Source organism: Hermetia illucens, chromosome 5 (genome assembly GCF_905115235.1).
Source record: "Hermetia illucens chromosome 5, iHerIll2.2.curated.20191125, whole genome shotgun sequence".
NCBI classification, from domain to species: domain Eukaryota; kingdom Metazoa; phylum Arthropoda; class Insecta; order Diptera; family Stratiomyidae; genus Hermetia; species Hermetia illucens.
The window spans coordinates 22960304-22981062 of record NC_051853.1 but is presented as its reverse complement, the minus strand read 5'-3'; the positions used below and the strand labels follow the sequence as shown (position 1 = coordinate 22981062).

General features: G+C 43.5%; 1 protein-coding gene across 1 annotated transcript; it reads left to right on the top strand.

Moving 5' to 3' along the window:
* Nucleotides 1–748: 748 nt before the first annotated feature.
* On the top strand, nucleotides 749–19399 carry LOC119657450 (thyrotropin-releasing hormone-degrading ectoenzyme-like). Its single transcript, XM_038064362.1, has 7 exons — nucleotides 749–1182; nucleotides 7155–7310; nucleotides 7383–7863; nucleotides 10824–10983; nucleotides 16605–16680; nucleotides 16742–17936; nucleotides 19036–19399. The coding sequence occupies exons 1-7, from the start codon at nucleotides 761–763 to the stop codon at nucleotides 19363–19365; spliced, it is 2820 nt and encodes a 939-aa protein (XP_037920290.1). The 5' UTR covers nucleotides 749–760; the 3' UTR covers nucleotides 19366–19399.
* Nucleotides 19400–20759: the final 1360 nt, after the last annotated feature.

The window sequence follows — 20759 nt, the reverse complement described above, 5'->3', positions numbered from 1 at the left end:
CCTTCGGGGATGTCGATAGGGCACCCGATGTGCTCTCAGAAATATCCTTCGTTAGTTTCTCTCTGTGTACGTGCACAGGTATGTTACCAAATCTGTCATTGCCAATTAGGAAATTCAATTGGTTCCAAGGATCGGTCATCTACCTTGATCGTGAGAAGTTCGGCTTCCACCTTGCTTCTAAATAAGCTCTATAATCGTGTGTGGAGACCCATGTTTATAATAAGGAGGCCTCAATCACTGCGGCTTTGGCAAGATACACCGTCACCACGTGTGCCCCTAGTATATCATGGTCAGTGCGTATAGACAGTTCCGTCCCCTTCCATCCTAAAGTATTAAGTAATTGAGAAAACTAACTCATTTTGAATTGAGTTCCGTCCTAATTATTTCTCAATTTATTTTAAGCTAAATTATCCATAATTTTTTCCCTCAAAGCTTCTGGACAATATATGTATTAATAACGTAAAATGAATATTTTTTGGAATCATGCATAGGTTTGATATCTATGATTATACTTCCGTATCTGGACTGATATATTAACATGGCTATCTTCAATAATAAACCACTAAATGCGCATAATGCCAGTGATGAATTGCTTCGTTATTTATGGTTGCCTGGGATGGTTAATTAAACTTCTCTTCTATTCTCACCCTGAGGGAGTAAAACAATAAAAACATAAAGATTAATCAATCGATAATCATGCAACCCTTGACTTCGTCTCTATTGTGCTTCCAGTCTTTGATCAGTCAACTTCCGTGGCACAATGGCTTTCACTCTAAAAATTTTGTCCCTGGCTTTATTTCTAAAGAACGTTGTTAACTCCGAGCTGCCTCCAATCTATTCTCCCCAAAACTTCTATCTCGACTTCAGATTCCCTGAAAATTTGGAAAATAGACGTTTCGAAGGAAGTTCAAAATTGCACTTTGTTGCCACGGATAGTGTCCAAGAATTAGTAGTTCATGCAAAGGTTTCCGAAATTACCACGGTGGATGTCTGGTCAACTAATAACAGTATTTACGGGAAACACTATTATTCGGAAAGTGATGGATATTTGTATATTTCTTTATTGGAGGAGTTAAAACGAAGCAGTGCTTACTATTTGCTGGTGAATTTTTCTGCTGAGTTGAGAACAGATTTTACAGGATTTTATATTGTGCCCTATTTGAATGAAGATATGGAAACGGAGTAAGTAGAGTTATAGTCATAATGATAGAGTGTATTATTATCATTATTCTGTTAAGGGAAGTCGCACTGCATCCTTAAAGAACTATTGTGTCTATTCTGCTGGTTATAGCGTACCTAGCACGTTAAGCAAGCCCTCCTTACTTCCAAATATTTCAACTTTGCATCTGGTATTAAATATTCTCCTAGGTACCTCGACCTACTTTGCACAAGTACCGGGCAGTGCCCCAGAGCATGTATAGAGCTTTCAACACAGTCCGCACAGAACCTGCATTCAGTATTCGTATATATCTCTAGCTTTCCTAGTTGATAGTTTAGTCGACAGTGAGAATTCCCACATTGATCCAGAGGTTCTTCTCGGTGAGGTTTAAATAGTCCTTTGTGCGTTTGGGTTGGGTATCCCCCAATGAGCATTTTGGCCTACTCCATTCTAGGTAGGCTCGTCATTTGCTCAGTCATTCCTCCTCATTTTTTAATGTCGTAGCGACGAACGCGTTTTCGATTCCTTAGAAGGGTTCTGGCCCGTATAAAGGCGTCACTACTCCCTTCTTGGTTAGTTCGTTCGCTGCCTTATTGCCTTCCAACCCAACAAGGCCTGGGACCCAGGGTATCCAGACCTTGCAGGGGTACCGCGTAGAAAGGATATCAAACTTCTTTTGATTTCGGCAGCTTTCCGCCTCAATAATACTCCCAGACATCCCGATGATTGCCCTCATGGCGTGCATCTGTATGTGCAGATGGAAAGGGGTTAATCCCAGAAGGATCTTCCGGGTATGTCGTTCAACATGTCCTCATTGTCCTACTGATGCATGTGCAAGCCAGTCTTTGGAGTTTTTTCTGCTATGGACCTGCAAGTTATCAGAGCCCTCGTTGCTATTCGACAAGTGTTTGCGACATGCATCTCCCAAAGTAATTCTCGTTTCACCTCCATGTCAAGTACTGCTCTCAAGTGATCAAACTTACGTCTCCTAGTGAATGGTGGTACTTTGGTGGTTTTGGCTGGATTGATACGCAGTACTGCCTTCCTGGAAAAGGTACTAGTAACCCTTAATCCAGTTTGGATTCTATCCCAGGGTATTCTCATATTTGCTCCTATAGATTAAAACAATGTCGTCCGCGTAATCCAGGACCTGTATTCCAGTATTTGTTCAGTCCAAATAGGTGTGTAACACCTTGATGTCTCAGGGAGTCGATGTCGGCAACCCCAACCGGAATAATGGTGCTGGAATATCAGTTCCTCGAGATAATGACTCCCTAGTGAGTTTCTGGTGGTAGAACTCATTCAAAGTATTCCCTGCTGACCGTGAAAGGCAACTAAAACTGATAAAGATTTGTGGGCTAGTAACTCTCTAATTTAAATACGCTTCGAAACAGGCCTTAGATTACAACTACACCTTCTTGCTTTCGTCATGGGTTTATGATTCGATTTTGGAATGTGCGAATGCATGATGACGATATCGACGGGGACCAAAATATCCGGTTGCTCCAACTTCAGAAAACACATTCTGGGGTGAAGCGTGGTAATTCCTCTTGCAGAGACTTGTAGATACTTTCAATGCACACGAGATGGACGCTTTCTATAAGAAACTCAACGCAATTGAGAAGGGGTTTAATCAAGGAAACATAGCGATTGTGATGGGGGATCTAAATATCCAGGTGGGATCTGGTAACATTTTACTCAAATATGTGATTGGCAAACATGGTCTTAGGGACCGTAAGGACAATGGTGAGAGGTCTATGACTTTCTACAATTTCCACCGCCTCGTTGTTGAGGGCACATTGTTGTCTGTCATAAGTTTAGCGGTCAGTAGCTGATCAGATTGATTACACCATTCAGCGTCAAAGAACAAAACCCTTACGTCATAAACGCCTACATTTCCTTCCGGATCGCGTACGCATATTCTCGCAGAGGTAGGGGGCCTTCGACCTTTGAAGCTCAACATGGTGGAATTTTGGAAGGCTGCGGTTGATAGTGGAAAAACAATCTTGTTCGACGGTACACATATTTAATAGCTCGCCGAAGATTATTGATGAGCTATCAAAAGTTCTGTTCGGTGTAATTGATATTGTTGGCCACGTTCTAACGGGGCACATTAAGGCCTGATTGATTGCCGGAAAATGGAGGCAGATCGAAGAGCGTAGAAAAGCTTTAACCCTCGGGAAAGAGAGGGAAAATCTACGCCCTTGACCTTCGACACCATGGAAAATCTCAGGAAATCAAGCGCAAGGCACTCGGTGACAAATAGAAGAGAAAAAAAATTATTATTGCGTTAGTTGGGGACGATAAAGCTCAAGCTGCCGAAACTAACTACGATTTCGTTACGATATACCGTATCACGAAAGAAATTGCTAGTGGTCGCAAGTCTCACGGCTCCTCATTCACAATGACAAGCAGCTTCAAAGGTTGAAAGAACATCTTACAACCGTTCTCAACTTTACAACATCTGGTGAAGTTCCATCTTTTGTGGATGAAACAAAAAAGAAATAATTTTTACCGGGGCAAGTTCGTTGAGCTTGACAGCTTCCTCCGGGCCAAAGAAGTGCCAACTGTCTCCGTAGAGCTACTTCTTCTCATTAGAAATCCCGGAATTTCGCGGTCTTCCCTACTGGTTAAAGAAGAGGACAATAATAGCATTCCGAAAAGAGGAAATTTCTCTTGAGTGTGATGGTTATCAAGGAACACATAACATCTGGAAAGCTTAATTGACAGAGAGAAGGCTGGTTTCCGCTCTGGTTTGTCCTACATTGACCACATCAACACCCTTTGCAACACTGTGCTCCTCATCCATTTTGAAAAGGTTTTCGAAAGGGTTTAGTCTCCGCCGCACTTTGGCATTAGCACCGTTTAGATCTCTTTGTTCAGTGACGAGGGCAACAGACATTCATTTCCTTGTATGCAGCCCATTTTCGTTTTACTTACCTACTACCCTTCAATATTTCATATCGCTCCTTGCTTCTCTAAGAAATTCGTCAACTACCATACTCCACATTAGCGGTGATAGTACCCTGCCCTGTATACAACCTTGGGTAGTATTCATAACAATAGGATTTAATCTCCCTTTCACTCTTAATCTTTTATTCATCCAGAAAGCCATGGTGTTCCCGCTCCCTTGTGGTTCAGGACATCTTGTATTTCTGTGTCAGATCTGTTATCGAATCCTCTTTCGATATCCAAAAACGCCCACAGTGCTATTTCTTTTATTTCTATGGTATCCAGCAAATACGTCCCTCAGCTGATATAGAGCAGTTTCGGTTCACCATCCTGCCCGGTAAGCGTGTTGACACTGATGTAGGGGATTACGCATCAGGACGCTAGCTCCAATAGAGTTGTCTATGACTTTGGCTACTACTTGATATAGCCCGGTTGCTTCTGTGGTTTGTTCTATCCCTTCACAGAATTCCTGAAGCTGTTCCGTTTTGTTTCCCAGTTTGCATTGTTATACGCAGTCAGTGCATTTTTGTATCTCGTCCAATTTCCGGTTTGTTTTGCACGGTTCCTATTCCACCAGGGTACATCCCTTGATGACTTAATTGTCTTAGCTCGACAGTTAGCCACACATGCGTCAATGACCACTTTGTTCAAGTTTCTCGCCACCATTTCTAGTTCCAGTTCATCCCTGATATCAACGCCCCTTTGAAGATGAACTCGGATGCATTACATAGGTATCCCAATCCGTTCTCCTGGGTTTCCTTATTATTCTTTTTATTTCGCAGCTGCCCACAATGTTGAATCTGATCATTCAGTGATCCAACATAAAGGGCTCGTCTGACACCCTCTAATTCCCGACCAGCCTGTTCATGAGAGTATTCGCTAGAGTTATGTCTAGTACCTCTTGTGTAGTGCTGGTCATGAATGTTAGAGTATTCCTTATATTATGTATTACCCACCTCTTCGGTTTTCAGTCGCTGCTTCCCCAGATTTCTTGACGGGCGCTGGCATCGCAGTCGAGGAGAAGTGCACCTCTCGTAATAGATCAACAGTCTAGCGACTAGCACCAGTGGGATCCGGATGTCGTCTCCTGGGAAGTATCTCGATACCACAACTGCCTCTAAAGTGCTCCTCCCGACTTCCAGTGAAACGTGGATAGCCATAAGGTATCAGGTCATGACCTCTGAAAGTGACGTGTAATTTAGAGTGCCTATAAAAATGATGCGCACTCTTAGGTTTCCGCAAGAGAAATTCCAAATTACCTGCATGTTTCCTGCTTGTACACCGCGCAATATTCGAATGTTCTACTTGGAACTTGCCCTTCCAATTACCGCAGGTGCAGCTTTCGCATGGTAGAGGTTGATGGGGGCTATCTTAGTGCTGGTCATTGGCTCCGTTGTTGTTTGGAGCTCCTTTCCTGCGGCATACACGTCGCTTTCCACCCTAAACCCTAAAAGATCAAGGTCTAGCACGTCCAGTTTCTGCTCTTCACTGGGGAGCAGGTCTACTTCCCTGATTGATGCAGTCCTTTCCACCTCAGTAGCCTCCGAGATTTTTTCGGGGATCTCGGTAAGTTTTTCACCCGATGTCTCCTCCGAACTGTCTTTCCTTGGCTCTATGTTTCCAAACCGATAGTTGATATGGCATCGACATTTCATTGCCTCCAAGGATCGGTCATCCACTCCGATCGCGAAGATTCTACCTTTGCCGTCCACCTTGCTTCTGAAGACACTCTATAATCGCGGATGAAGATCCGCATTCTGAGGGATTAGATTTGCTGTGGCTTTAGATGGAAACACTATCACCATGTGTGTTCCTGGTATATCATTTTAGCACATGCCAACAGTTCAGCTCCTGCCCAGCCTGGCAATTTAGGATATCCTGAGCCACTCTGCAGTGTCTCCGTCGCACAGTCCACCAGTATGTGACCTGTTCGAAAGCGGTAAACACTACCTTCGTAGTCCATCCCTTGCACATTTGCCTGATGACAAGGTCTTCGATAGTTTCCTGCTCCTTACGAGTGAGTATTTGCTCGGGAAACGTTTTAGCCGTATGGCCAGTCGAATTCCGTGACCGCACTAGCGTAGCTAATGGCAAGCTTCCTGATTCGTGCCTTCACCCTTAACCTGCTCGGGTTTTCTCCCTCTTGTATTCAGGTTTGGGTCTTTTACGATCATTCCCCTCATGGGGGCTAATCTCCGATGCTCCGCGCTTTCTTGGCCCCGACGAAGAGACTTAGGTCTGTCCGAGTCTTCTTAAGGGCCTCTTCTGGTTTCTGGCCTTCCTTCGGGTAACGCAGGTATCTGCGGTACTAAGGCCTGTCTTTTTCCTGAGGTCTGATATATTGATCCCAGACGTACTTTTGCTTGTTCCTGCTTTTTTAGCAGTGTTCTTTGGTAGTTGTTGTCCTCTGCCCTCAATGTTGACCTTGGATCAACTGTTTGGTGGCCCAACTTCTCCCTTTTTAGGCGTAATCGCCCGACTCTTAGTATTTTGGAGATGTGCCTCTGCCAGGCTGTCCAGTTTGTATGCAATACGGGATCCCACTTATTTGCATGTGTTTCTCTTTGTTTCTATACATGTACTCATTTGATTCCCTCGATAATGGGGGTCAGGATGTCCACCGTGCCATAGCCTCCCGCAGCACGGTAAGGTCAAACTTAGTTACTGAAGCGAGGTATCAATGAGGCTGCGTTTGAATACAGTCAGTTAACCGCGACTGCAAACTATCCAATGGGCGCAGTTCGCGTGACACTCTGGATTGGGCGACGTGGTTTTCGGCTTTTCAGTCTAGATTCGCAGCGTTTTGTTAATAGTAGAGTCACTTCGTACAGGGTGTGGCTTTTACCACTCGATAACGGTCTTTGTAAACGAGAGGCTTCCCCCTGGAAAGGTACAGATTACCTTGGAAGAGGGACAGCTCATCCTCAGAGAGAGATAGGTTGGCCCAGGGAGCTATATTCCGCATCAGTCTATCCTGAAGTGTATTACTTGAACACAGCTCGCCTTAGATTAATCTTAACACATGCTTCCTCCCCATTTGAAGGTACATGATGAGTACTAAGTTCAAACCGAACTACGCAAGGACGGCCTTTCCATGCTTGGATAGTCCAAAGTATGAGTCACTATTACACCTAGTGGTAACACACTCTGCGGAGTTCACAGCAATATCCAATGGATTGCGAGATAAGGTGGAGAGCATGTGAGTGTTAGCAACGTATACATATCATATGGACTATTTATTACCCTTACATCTAAACTATATATTTTCCAGAGACAATGCAACAGTGAAAACAACGTTCATTCCAACTCCGTTGATTTCATCTTATGAAATATCTTTATCTCTAATCAAATTCGGTTCGACAAAATTCCTGAAAAATAAGATTGAGTACGCAGTTCACGGACGGAATGAGGACTACAATTCATTCGCATTGAATGCCAGTATCCTGCTTCTATCCAAAATGTATCGTTATATGGAGACCGTCTACCCGCAGGGAAAACTGGACATTGTGGGAGTTCCAACCGATATGGAAATTACGGCAGATGATAATTTGAACATGGCGGTCTACCCGGAAGGGAACATCGAGTTCATCGAGTCAGAGCAAACTGTAATTGAACAAATAGAGGTTCTAATTCGAATCGGACGAGCAATAGCCCATCATTATTTTGGAAATCATTTAACCCCCGCATCGTGGACAGATTTATGGCTGAGTGATGGCTTTGCTAATTGGCTTGCATATAAAGCAGTTGAAGAGGTAAACATATGTGATAAAGTTTAACAGTTTTGACCGTCAGCAATTTTCAAGTTTGTTTATGGTTAGGGAAAATTCAGGATACATCAATCACATAAAGTAAATATGATAGCAGATAGCTTTCTATAGGAAGAAGAGGTCAGCTCAGTACTTTAGGTATGAAAGATTCAGTGCATTTTTATGCAGGAATATGGCTGCATTCAGACGCAGTTCATCATGCATATGCATTTAGTATGTTAAGTTATTCCTTTCAATCTTATATTAGACAATTGCAAATTTTCAAACTTTATTGCTATCGAAATGTCAATAATGCCTCGGACAGGGACTGACCTCACTCGAAGACCTTTGGCTATAGAAAGCGGGCTAAGATTGGTTTCTGGAATGTACGCACTCTCATCGACGAGGCGAGCGAGCGAGCGAGGGTCCTCAGAATGCTCGCTTTCTCCAACTTGAGTGGAAATTCCAACGATATAAGCTGGACATTCCGGACGAATAAACAGACCAAGATGGTGGGACCCTAGAGAGTACTCTTCTCCCTCTTGCCACATTAATGACAATGTGCTTTTATACTGTGGAAAACCAAGTGGTAGCAAATGCCAGTCTGGTGTCGGGTTGCTTCGGACGGCTTTGGCAAGCTGCGCTCTAATGACCTGCGAGCCGGTTGGTGACAGAGTTCTAACTGCAAGCTTCCAGTCCAGGTGAAGCAGCATCACAATTGTACAATGCCACGTACCAACGGAGACTTCCGATATAGTAGAGAAGGATGCTTTCTACGAGCAGTTAAACGCAGTTCAGGGAAGGCTTCCTAAAGGACCGTTTGTAGAATACATCTGTAGCCCGACAATGGGAGAACTTTCTTGGTAATCGAACGGCAGCTATACTGCTTAACCCATCTGAGAATTTCGATGAGCGAACAGAACCCTTTCCGCTCTATTGACCGCTGCGGGTGATGGCTGCCGTGACGTGGTCGAACTCCGATACCGAGCGAAATCCCGGCAATATGAGCATAGTGAAGCCATAAAAAAAGCAATAAAAATTCTTCACGATAGTTTCATGATAGTGTTAATCTATGTCAATCTGCAGGAAAAATACGATGATTCAGCGGGTAGTTCCGTGCCGGTATGCCAGCTGTGAATATGCCGTGTTATTATGGTTGAACTACTGAACTGAACTGCTAGGTAACGATCAGGAAATCTAACCTGTCTATCAGATTTCCTTGAGTTTGCCATTTCAGTTTGGTGAACAGCTTCAACGATGTTTTGGATGTCTCTTCCGGTAGTGGCATTGTCACGAAGACTGTTGGTCTGGGTTTTAAAGTAAATGGTGGTTCTGGCGTTGTGACTATACTATGTTTATTTCGGTGACACGCAATTTTTTCAGTTCCGTCAGAACGAGTTATATCATGATAAAGGGTTCCTCCAGTAATTGTTTTGATGGTCAGACTTGTACGTTTTCCCATCTTTCCTTGGTAGATAAAGTGAGATATTGAATGGTGAAGATATCCGCACTGGAGACCTGAAAGGAGCCCGTAATGTACTAAGAAATCTACTCTAAGTATGGGTTTAGAAACGTCCGCTAAAATAAATTCCAAGAGAAATCAAGCTGCAGGCCGAATCTGAGCGTGAGTTTAGCGACTCCTTATGTGACAATTGATATCCTGTTGGTAGCCGAGAGCTCAAATAGTGCCTTTTTACATGGTCCCTGGAATTTTGAGTACAACCACAACCACAATCACAACCAGGCGGATGCGGCATCGCTTATAATCAATTATCATCATCATTCGTCGTTATGTAAGCTACCGAATTGTCCATCCTCATGTATGAAGCCAAACATTTTTCTGAGGATTCTGTTCTCGAACGCAGTCAACAGTTCATAATTTTTCTTGCTAAGAACCGAAGTCTCCGAGGAGTACATGACGATTGACCCGGGATTTCATCGCCGTAGCGGTTATCGGTTGTGATTTTCGACCCTAGATAGGAGAAATCATTCCACATACTACTTCATAATCCGAAAGGTGTTAATGTAGTCGGTACTGGAAGGACCAGAGCGGGAGCCAGCCTGCTTTCGAGGTAATCCTTGATGCGTTCCTTTCCTGAATCTTAACGATACCCCCCCCCCCTTCTTTCATCCATTGGCAAAGAGCTCAGATTCATTTATGAATGAGCGGAAGTCAAAATTTTGCAGAGAACACAAGAGTTGCTGCAAAAAACTCAGTAGGTACATCGCCAAGGGCACCGGCTTTAACTATTTTAAATTCATTACTTTCCTTTCAGTTTGATGAAGCAGTTCATATCCGTATGCTGCGGTGGCTTACCATATCACTCACAAGAGGCAGACCTTCATCGTATGTTATACGTTTCAGAATCCTGGTGAAGCGTTCCTTCCGCACCTTCAGCTGTTTAGCATCGTGGATGAAAAACCTACTATTAGCGTCCCTTGCTGGACCCTCAATAGGCTTACTTCTACCTGCCAAGATACGTTGCTTTTTGCGCAGCTTAAGCTTCACTCACCAAATTAATGATGACACGTTTTTGTCCATGTACATCATGTCCCTTTTTACTGTAATGGAAGTCCATGCCCTCGCACTCACTAATGCTGGCAGTCATCAACAGAGCAATTCCGTACTTTCTGTCCGACAACTTCACCCGCTCCTAAGTTTAAGGCAATTTTCACGGCGGACACAATGCGCACCGATATACTTGGTCGGGTTTTCTTTTTAAGATTGTGTCGTTCACTGACTAAGGAAGTTTTCGCACTGCTGGATGACAGCCGCATCAATGGGGCCGTCTCATTAATGCAGCTGTCAGGTCATGTCATTATTATTACATGCCCCACCTAGGTTTTGTTAGAATCGACACTTAAATTCAGATCTAAACTTATCTAGACCCTTCATTATTATAATATATGGAAAACCTCTATTGGAAACGAAATTTTCACAATTTCGCAACATCCTCTTTTTTCAGACTTACCACGACTTCAATGTTGATCAATTTTACACAGTTCTGGAATATCAAAAAGCCTTACTCATAGATGGCACAGAACAATCGATACCAATAAGACCATCTGATAACGATGATCCTTCGAATGAAGTACCAGCTCACAGTCCTGCCCTCTCAGCTAAATGTAAGTATAAAGCAAATCAAATCAACAAAACAAATTAGCTCAACTCGGCAAATATCCTGGACTTTGTCTTGATCACAAGCTTGAGGGTCTGATTAGATGTTTTTTCCGCGCTTGTTTATTGTTTCCGCAAACACTCTGATTACTGCGAGTACTATTTTTTCTGTTTCTTTAGTATTTGTCCTGTTCAAAAACGTCGTCGGCTCGTTGCCATCGGTTGCGCCATTGTGTTTCTGAACCTCGTAGTCGCAAGGCTTTCAAATCCCCATCCAGCGTGTCAAGTCACTGTTATTCCGGCTGGCCTTGTGGCCACTTACTGTCAACTTCGATGTTCACTCCTATCCTGGCGAGCAAATTCTCGTTAGCGCGAATTACGTGACCATTCCATCGAAGACGCCGCTCCTGTAATTTTTCCATGATAGGTGCAACCCCATATTGATCATGGATATCCTCATTTCGAACAAAATCAAGGCGTGTCACACCACCAGTCCAACGCAACATCTTCATCCCCATTATCGCAAGACGCCGTTCATTGCTTTTTATAGTCGGCCAACATTCAAAACCATAGAGGTTAAAAGTTAGTTAGACCCAGTTGGACCCAGCGGACGAGTTCTTCTGGCAGTAAGGGCTGTCGTCAAGCATACCAGATGAATTCATGTGACACACGGTCCAACGCTTCTCTAGATCCAGGAACGCAATGTAAAGAGGGCGATATTTCCCCCGGTGTTTCTATAGGAGCAACGGCCCAGCGTATTATGCGTCAGCAGTTCCGCAGTTCTTGACAAACCCGCCTTGATTCACGGTTATTTGAACATTTTCGGGAATACGATTGTTAAGAATGGTTTCAAAAATCGTCATGGTATAGGACAGTAACCGGATCGAACGGTAATTTGGACATTCTACTGGACTTCCTTTATTTTGCCATAATGAAATTGTGGGCCTTCTATCTTCCTGAATAACCCGATTGAAGAATTCACTGAACCACAATGTTAGCTCCCAGTTCTTCACTTTCTAGAGCTCAGATGCGATTTCGTCAGGTCCTGGTGCTCTTCCCAAGTTCATTCGTTTTATTGCTTTATATATATCCTTCACTGAGCAGAGTCCTTTCATTTAAAGCTTTCTTTTTACTTACCACCTTCTGGGTGATTGTTCAGCAAAATAACCATTCATTATTCGACGAGGGATTAACTAACCTCAGTTAATCACACTTTCGGAGAAGTTTGCTGCATCATCACTTTTATTAGCCATCTTGGAAGTGCCATGACCGTCCGGTTGTGGATAAAATTCGGCTCAATAGGTTACGGTGGGCGGGTCATTTAATCCGTATGGATGAGGATGATCCCACCCGGAAAGTCTATAAGGGCAATATCCATGGTAGGAAAAGAAGACGAGGCAGACCCTGCCTAAGATGGAGCGATGGCGGAGGTCAGGACGCCAGACAGCTTTTAGGGATATTGAATTGGTGGACCTCGGCGCAAAGTCGAGATGTCTGGAGTTCCTTATTAAGGCAGGCCTAGACCGGATATCGGTTGTTGCACCGTTAATGATGATGATGATCTTGAAAGGGTCACCATTTTGGATCTTGCAGGCTTCTTGCCTCCTAGAAAGTGCTAACAAATGTCAGTCCCAAAGCTGAACTGAACTAAGTGCTTGTTTGGACGGACAAAGGCGATAGAAGCCGCTCCGACATTGATATTCAGGTTTCGTGCATGTACTGTCATCTTCCCGGTAAAGCGGACTCTAGCTTGGAAGACAATAGCTTCGCACTTGCTTGTGTTAAGAAGGAGTTTCCAGGAAGGAAGGAACTTATTGAGGGATTAGATAGTAAGGTTAAGTCAGATTTGAGCGGCTAGAAAATATACGGGATGCAGTGCCTCCACCAGGCATACTACAAAGATCAGTTTCGTTATCCACCCTTTTCTCCCTCTATACTGTTGACATTCCTCTCGAACACCCTACCAACACTCCTCACGCCGTTAAAACCATGAACTGGCAAGTTCAGGTCGTCGACGTATTGGATGGTTTTAACGGCGTGAGGAGTGTTGGTAGGGTGTTCGAGAGGAATGTCAACAGTATAGAGGGAGAAAAGGGTGGATAACAAAACTGATTCTTGTAGTATGTCTGGTGGAGCAGAGTATAGGTCGGATAGTGGATCGCAAATGAAGATTGATGGTTGGAGATGTAACTTTAGATGAATCTACAAAGATGGCGCTCGGATTTGAAGGAATTGCATAACTTAAAGATCAGGCTTTCGGCACAGACGGAGTTGGAGGTGTTTTGTATATCATGCAGACAGATAGTGGTAGGGATGTTGTAGTTCATGTTAGTGCATATGTCGGTTCTAAGATGAGGGGCGTGGGAGGTACTATGGGCTCACTCGTTTGCGAATTGAAAAGATGGTATGAAATTCTGATCATGGATGTGGGAAAGGATGATGTCGTGGAAGACATTTTGGAAGTGATGTTAAGGAGAGATGTTGACCGGTAGTTGTTTGGGGAAGCAGGGAATATTGTTTTTTAAGGATGGGAATGATGTGGGCATTTTCTGAAGGAGTGGGGAAATGGGCTGTAAGGATTCATGAATTAAAAAGATTGGATAGAAAGGGACTAAGCCTTTCAGCGCACTTGTTAAGAACAATGATCAGAATCTGGCCGGGACCGATATATTTCTTGTTGTTGGGAGACATTATTACGAATTCTACTGTGTGGTGGTTGACGGCTAGTGTGGGGGAACAGACTTGTGTTGTGTGGTCTGATGGAGAGATTGGGGAGTGTAGAAGAAGGTTGAGAGGTTGTAAGGTTTTGGACATACTAGCATGCGGTTGAGTCAGTCTCGGGGTCAGAAATGTGGTGTGTGGTTTGGTGGGCTGTGAGAAGGGTTTCAGCATTGCTATCTGCATGATTCTTGAGAAAGATGCCTGCTTGAAGGAGCTGGCTGATCGGGGTTTGACTAAGCGGGTATACGTGCGTCGTAGGTGGCTGCTCGTACGCTGGTTCAGGGAAATGCCTGTATATTGAACGCTGAAGTGCTCAACATGTACGGATTGGATGAGTTGGGTACGGGGCGATACGGGATTTAAAATGGCTAAAGTGCGGGGAATATCTGTGGCGGTGGAGCTGATGACGGAGAGTGGTTTTTTCAGCTTGGTGGTTAAGTTTCCAGTTAGTGGCAACATAGTTTGGAAGGAGTTTAAGTCAGGTTTTCGGTAGCCGTTTCAAGGCCTTGATGAGCAGCACTACACTATCGTGGTCACTGAGACCTGGGATAGTTGGAAGGTCTATAGGAGTAGTGACGCCGTAGGACTGGATATGAAGGTTCGGACGGTGAAAAGACGGTCGATTCTTGGGAAGGAGGGTTAGTTGGACGGAGATCGAATTTTTGGTGCAGAAGTTGGCCAACCTATTACCGTTTGGGTTCATGATAGTATTGTAACATGAATTATGTTTGGTATTTAGGTCGCCACCTAAAGCAAGATGGGGACGTTTTTTGTAGGTTATTGGCGAGTTGCCTCATGCAACCTTCACTGTGGTTTGATCGACCCGCTATCTTGAAAGCCATTCGAACAAGGCCAACAGTGGAACATGAGTGCATATACTACCGACTCTGTTCTTAGAGTATTATGTCTGAAAGTATGGCTCACTGAAACTATTAGTGTTCAGTATTTCTGTGTTATTTAAAATCCAACAAAAATCTTAATAAAAAGTGTCATTTACAATCACGTGCTTTAAATTCATAACTTAACCTAAAAACTTTATAAAAACAACGGTTTTGGACACTTGAGGTTTTCTTAGACCTGGGCTGCGACTGTTTCAACATATCCACTGTTAAAGTTGTGCTCATTGGGGTTTTCTTAGGCCAGGGTGACGGATGAGCAACATAAATTTTCGCGATCCCTATCTGTACTTAACGCAAAGAATCATCCTTTAAATATCAAGAATGCTGGCAATATAGGCCTCCTCTTAGCTATCCGTCTACTTGAGGTCTTTTCAGACCTGGGGAACAAACCAAAATCACACACATACACAATAGGTTATAGGGAGGGTCCTGAGAAGGAGAGCTTGCTGCATAATTTCACCTGGGTCTAGGGGTTGGATATGGCAGAAGAGGCTAAATAGAAATATGGCGAATGAGGGGGTGGAGACGTAGATGACAGTTCCCTCAAGAGAGGAGGCGATTGTTGTGGCAATGAAAATTTGGTGGGCATGAAGGAGAGTTGCTACCCGCCTTCGTCAGCTTTTCGATCGGAGCGGAATGTGGAGTAGTGGAATTTATCTCTGTGGTTTAATATAGTTTCGTTACGGGGAAGGAAGTTAGGTTTGTGCATGGATAAGAAGCTCATTAACCCGTGTGGGGAAAATAGGGTACAGTATGTGAAGAGGAAGGAGCTGAGCTGGGCAGCTAGTTGGAAGGTGGACATGTTGAAGACGGCTTGGTTTTCTAAGTTTAGGTCAAAAGAGGTTTGGTGGCGAGTAGCGTTTCTTGCGATGGATACGTCAGATTTAGGGTGTGACTTAGGGTTGGGAGTAGAGTGAATGGGCTTGGACTGTGGGGTTAGATTGATGAAAGGAATGGTACTGGTGACGGGCTTCGGACAGTTGCGGTAATTCGCCGTGTGTGTATTTCAACCGCAGCTAATGCAGATGGGATTATATCCTGCTTTTGGGGCATTGGCGTAGACCGTGTGGGGTTACGACAGGATTCAGTTTGAAGCATTATGTTCAATTTGCTGGCAATTGCGGCACTATGTTATTTCGTGGAATTGGTCTTTTGACGGGATGTACACATCTCATACCACCGGACATTGGTTGCGTCAGTAACTCATAGACAATGGAGTTCATCAAATATCTCTTGAGGCAAGTAGGTGAAAGAAATCTTGTCCACGAAAGGCAAAATTGACTGGCTTGAGATGGCTAGCCGTATAGGTGAAAAAGAGATGGTTCCCTTCTTCGAGTAACGTCTTAGCCGAGTCACATTCCGACTGAGACGAACCGAGTACATGTCTGGAGTGAACGGAGGTTTTCTTTAATGTGAGGCTGGTGGGGATATTTGAGCGGAGTTTGTTGGTGATTATTTTGGACGCACAGACCCATCAGTGAGTACATTTAGGGGCGGACATTTTTTCTGAGTTACCCGTCGTTTTTCTTGGTTCTTATTGACACGGTCCATGTTGTCTTCGGCAGGGATGCCCCAAAGAAACACGATCCATTCGCATTTACGGGTCGTATTCTTTGGAGCTCTATAGAGGTTGTATACTTGTCTCTTCAACATGCTGTCTTCATCCTTGGTGGATACAGGGTCCATCTCAGACTCACGGCTATATGGAGTCGCACCGGGGCTACCGTCTGTGGCGATCATTTTCCTCACTATCCCCTGTGGAATGGATCTTCTCAAGGATCCAACTTCTGGGGCAATAGCGACCTAAGGTCCGCGTTGCACTTACACATAATCGACGCATTACTATACTCACCCTTAGACTGTCAGTAACACCGCAGTTCTATAAATTGTATCCTAGTTGCTCACACACACACTGTTATCACTTTTCCAGAAATTCGATTCAAAATTCTGGCCGAACACACCGTTTGTTAAGAATCGACTAGTTCAATTAATTATAACTAAATTTTCAGCTGCTTGCATCGTTCGTATGCTAGAGAACTCCTTCAGTGAAAATACTTTCAAGGAGGTACTTGGAAGTTACGCATCGTAAGTATTTCCAAAATTAAGCAGATTAATTTCGCACTAATTTTTTTTTTCCTTTTCTTAGCGCTCCTAGAATAGTTACATCTGAAATTTTCTTGAAACAATTCCAAGCGAAAACAGGTTTGGATTTAGATTTGCCTGGAAGCTGGATTTATCAGAGCAATTACCCTTTAGTCACGGTGGATAGGAGTTATGCAGATGGAACAGTGCTTTTGACTCAAACCCCATTTAATGCGGGAGACTCCACACACAAATGGTGGATCCCGTTTGATGTTATTTCTGCCAACAATGGAACATTTCAAAGTTCAAACATGGATGGTTACTTGAATCCCGAATGGAGTATTGACTTGGACGCAGTAAATTGTTCGAACACGGATTGGATAATATTGAACAGTCAGTTGACGGGATTTTTCCGAACAAACTACGATGCGCAAAACTGGAAACTCATAATTAATGCATTACTAGAGGATCATACTCTCATCAGTGCAAACAACCGGGCACAATTGCTGGATGATGCGTTCCGGCTAGCAGAAGTTGGAATTTCTTCGTACGAACTGGCCTTGAATTTGTCTATTTATCTGAAAAATGAGACTGAATTCTCCCCCTGGGGAACGACAGATAAGTTTTTCTCCGCTTTGCAGTGGTTACTCTCTGATCAAAAGGAGCAGAATCTTTTTCGGCATTATGTTAGAGAGATAACTGAAGCTCCTTATAATACAATGACTTTATCTGAGCAGATGGAAGATCCTCCTGTATTAAAAGCAGCTCGAGGCATAGTGACATATTGGGCATGCCAAGCTTGGAATGAAGATTGTTTTTGTAGGGCAAAGGAAATTTTTCGAAGTTACATTAACAATGATGTAACTATAGAGCCAAATATCAGAGAGACGGTGCTTTGCACAGGAATTGGGGTTGCTTCAAGGGACGAGTTAGAGAAGACTTGGAAGAAGCTATTTAGAAGCAAGAACAGTGTTGAAAGACATAAAACAGTTTTCCTCTTAGGATGCAGCCAAAATGAAAAGTTTCTGATTGACTTCCTCGAACGGGTTTTCAAAGCTGATCCACCCCCGGATTACTACCAGCATGAACGAAAGCAAGTCATTTCTAAAATAATTGGGAGAGGAAAAGCATCGGTGTCTGCAGTAATGAAATTTCTACAAAATGCAACTTATCCGCAAATTTTACATGAAGAGTCAGTCCTACTATCAACTTTAAATGATATATCGCACTTCGTTTTCACTCGCAAGGATAACCAAACGGTAAGTTTCGGAAAACCATTCGTCATCTGGTACTGGTATATAGGTTTATGGGAGTTCTTGATTAATTTGACGGTGCGGTAGTAACTATTTTCAACTCTGAGATGAGGGCTAGGAATGCAACCCGATGAACTCTAAACTGGTTTAGGAATGCCCATATAACCCAAATATGCTTCGTCCTCACAATAAGGGTAAACTAAGCATGTTATGAGGTCCGGGGACGAGAGCTCTTGTATAGAATCGGGAAACGTTCATGGGTATGAAACTAAGAAATAAAGAGGTCGGTCTTTACTGATTTGCTGGAAACTGGAATAGTTTCTTCGTCGTTCATCAGCCAGCCTCGTACTGATCGTTGATATGGGTGAAGTCCCCTGTGAGTTAGGATTTGAGAATTTGTAAACTTTATTGCTACCGAAACGTCAACAATATGGCAGATAGGGACTAACCTTACGTCGAAGATCTTTAGCTATTCAAAACTGACTATGATGGTTTCTGCAATGTGCGCACGCTCCTCAACAACGGTGGCAAAGGTCCTCAGAATGCTTACTTTCTGCAACCCGAGGGGGAATTGCAACGATGAAAGCAGGACATTTTGGACCTAAGCGAAGTAAGATGGTAGAACTTTGGCGGTCCGGTCTATTGAAGAAGAATCCTTTCTGCGAGCAATTATACGCAGTTGAGGGAAGGTTTCCTAAAAGTGGCACTGTGATCGTGATGAATGATATGAATGCCAAGGTGGGCCTCAAAATACCTTGCTCGGATAAGAAGTGGGGAAACGAGCTCCTGGCAACCGTAATCATAATGTCGGGGGGTGTTTGCAGTTTTCTGCAACTTCTACCACTCGTCATTGGCGGCACATTTGTAGAGCACTGAGCCTGCCATAAGGTCGGTGGGTTTCAACTGACCGACACCGTACAAGTGTAGGTATAGTTAACGCACTGTACCTCACGAAAGCGTAAGTGGCAACCATAAACATCTATATAAATGGTATCCAGACAAAAGTATAAGTAGAAGAAATATAGATTTCTCGAGATATTGAAGTATTATTACGCTAACTTTGTGTATAGTATTCTATTAATACCGTAACCTTTTTCATTTGCAGTTTCATAATGTAATACAAGGCATGCTCGATTCACAATTTCTATCAAAAGGAAATTACGAGGCACTTTCTCAGAGAGTTGAAAAAAATCTCAATTCAGTTCGACTTTATCAAGATAATATTTTGAAATGGTTACGCCTATTTAAAGAGCGCTTTCCCAGTAATGAAACTGAGACCAACGGCGGAAAAGAACCAGTTTGTGATATTGAACCTGAGCCTGAAATAGATTGCGGCTGCGGTTGCGCTTGCGAAGAGGATGTCGCAAGTATTATTTTACCAGAAAAACTAGTTTATATTGTATTCCTGCTTCTTCATTTTACTCTCTTTGTATGAACTTTAAAGTTATGTATTCTGCCATTATACCTATCCATGATTGTATTATGCATTCAATGGAATGTGTACAGTAAATGAATAAAACGCTGTTATTTTTCTTTTCCTATTCCCTGGCATTTTCATTTTAAAACACAGTACCTGTGAAGAAAAACCTTACCCGCATCGGTCTTTGTAACTCAAGATCACAAGCCTCATGCATAATTATTAGTGTGACTCTCCAATTTAGGTATATAAAGACATAAATTTCCGGTATGTCTTCTCCCTCTGCAGCTCGCTGGTAGTTCTGGGTAGGAGGTCTGTCGGAATTCATAACCCCACCCCAACGGCATCACCATAACCAACGGCGCAATAATGGGTATCCGGTCTAGGCCTGCCTAAGTAAAGAACTACAGACATCTCGGTTTGGCGCCGAGGTCCACCAATCCATATCCCCAAAGCTATCTGGCGTCCTGACCTATGCCATCACTCCTTCTCAGGCAGGGTCTACCTCGTCTTATTTTTCTACCATAGATATTGCCCTTATAGACTTTTCGGGCTGGACCATTCTCATCCATACGCGTCAAGTGATTCGTCGTTCTGTAGGCTACGGAATCGTCCATTCTCAAGTGGGGGGTCAAAAATTTTTCGGAGGATTCTTCTCTCGAACGCGGCCAAGGGTTCGCAATTTTTTTTGCTAAGAACCCAAGTCTCCGAGGAATACATGAGGACTGGCAAGATCATTGCCTTATGCACTGAGAGCTTTAACGCCATGGTGAGACGTTTCGAGCGAAACAGTTGGCAGCCAACAACCGTGTGCGGATTTTATCGTCATAGCTGTTATCGATAAAGGAAATTATCAACGGTCTCAAAGTTGTATTCTCCTATCTTCATTCTTCCCGTTTGATCAGTGCGATTTGATGTTGTTGGTTGGTTCGTTTCTGACGCTGACATTGCCACCATATATTTTGTCTTGCCTTCATTGATGGACCGTACCCCTCGCATTTACCTCAGCATCACGGATCACTTTTTCGAGGGCCAGGTTAAAGAGGGCACATGATAGGAGATCCCCTTGTCTTAGACCGTTTTTGATGTCGAATGATCTTGAGAATGATCCTGCTGCGTTTATCTGGTCTCGCACATTAATTAGAGTCAGACTTTTATCAATCGTCGGGATACCGAACTCTCTCATGGCCGTGTACAGTTTTACACTAGCTACGCTGTCATAGGCGGTTTTAAAGTTAATGGAAAACGTCTGATGTCCATATTCCAACAGTTTTTCCATTGCTTGCCGGACAGAGAAAATTTGATCTGTTGCTGATTTCTCTGGAGTGAAGCTTCTTTATAATAATAATAATCGTTGGCGCAACAATCGACCTTCCGTAAGACAGCTTTGTGCTCTAACCACTCAGCTATCC

Bases quoted from the DNA above. Each gene is read 5' to 3' on its own strand.
- LOC119657450 (XM_038064362.1), top strand. From the start codon at position 761: ATGGCTTTCACTCTAAAAATTTTGTCCCTGGCTTTATTTCTAAAGAAC. The intron at 1,183-7,154 runs GTAAGTAGAGTT...CCCCATTTGAAG, and splicing joins AATGAAGATATGGAAACGGA to GTACATGATGAGTACTAAGT. The intron at 7,864-10,823 runs GTAAACATATGT...CTCTTTTTTCAG, and splicing joins CATATAAAGCAGTTGAAGAG to ACTTACCACGACTTCAATGT.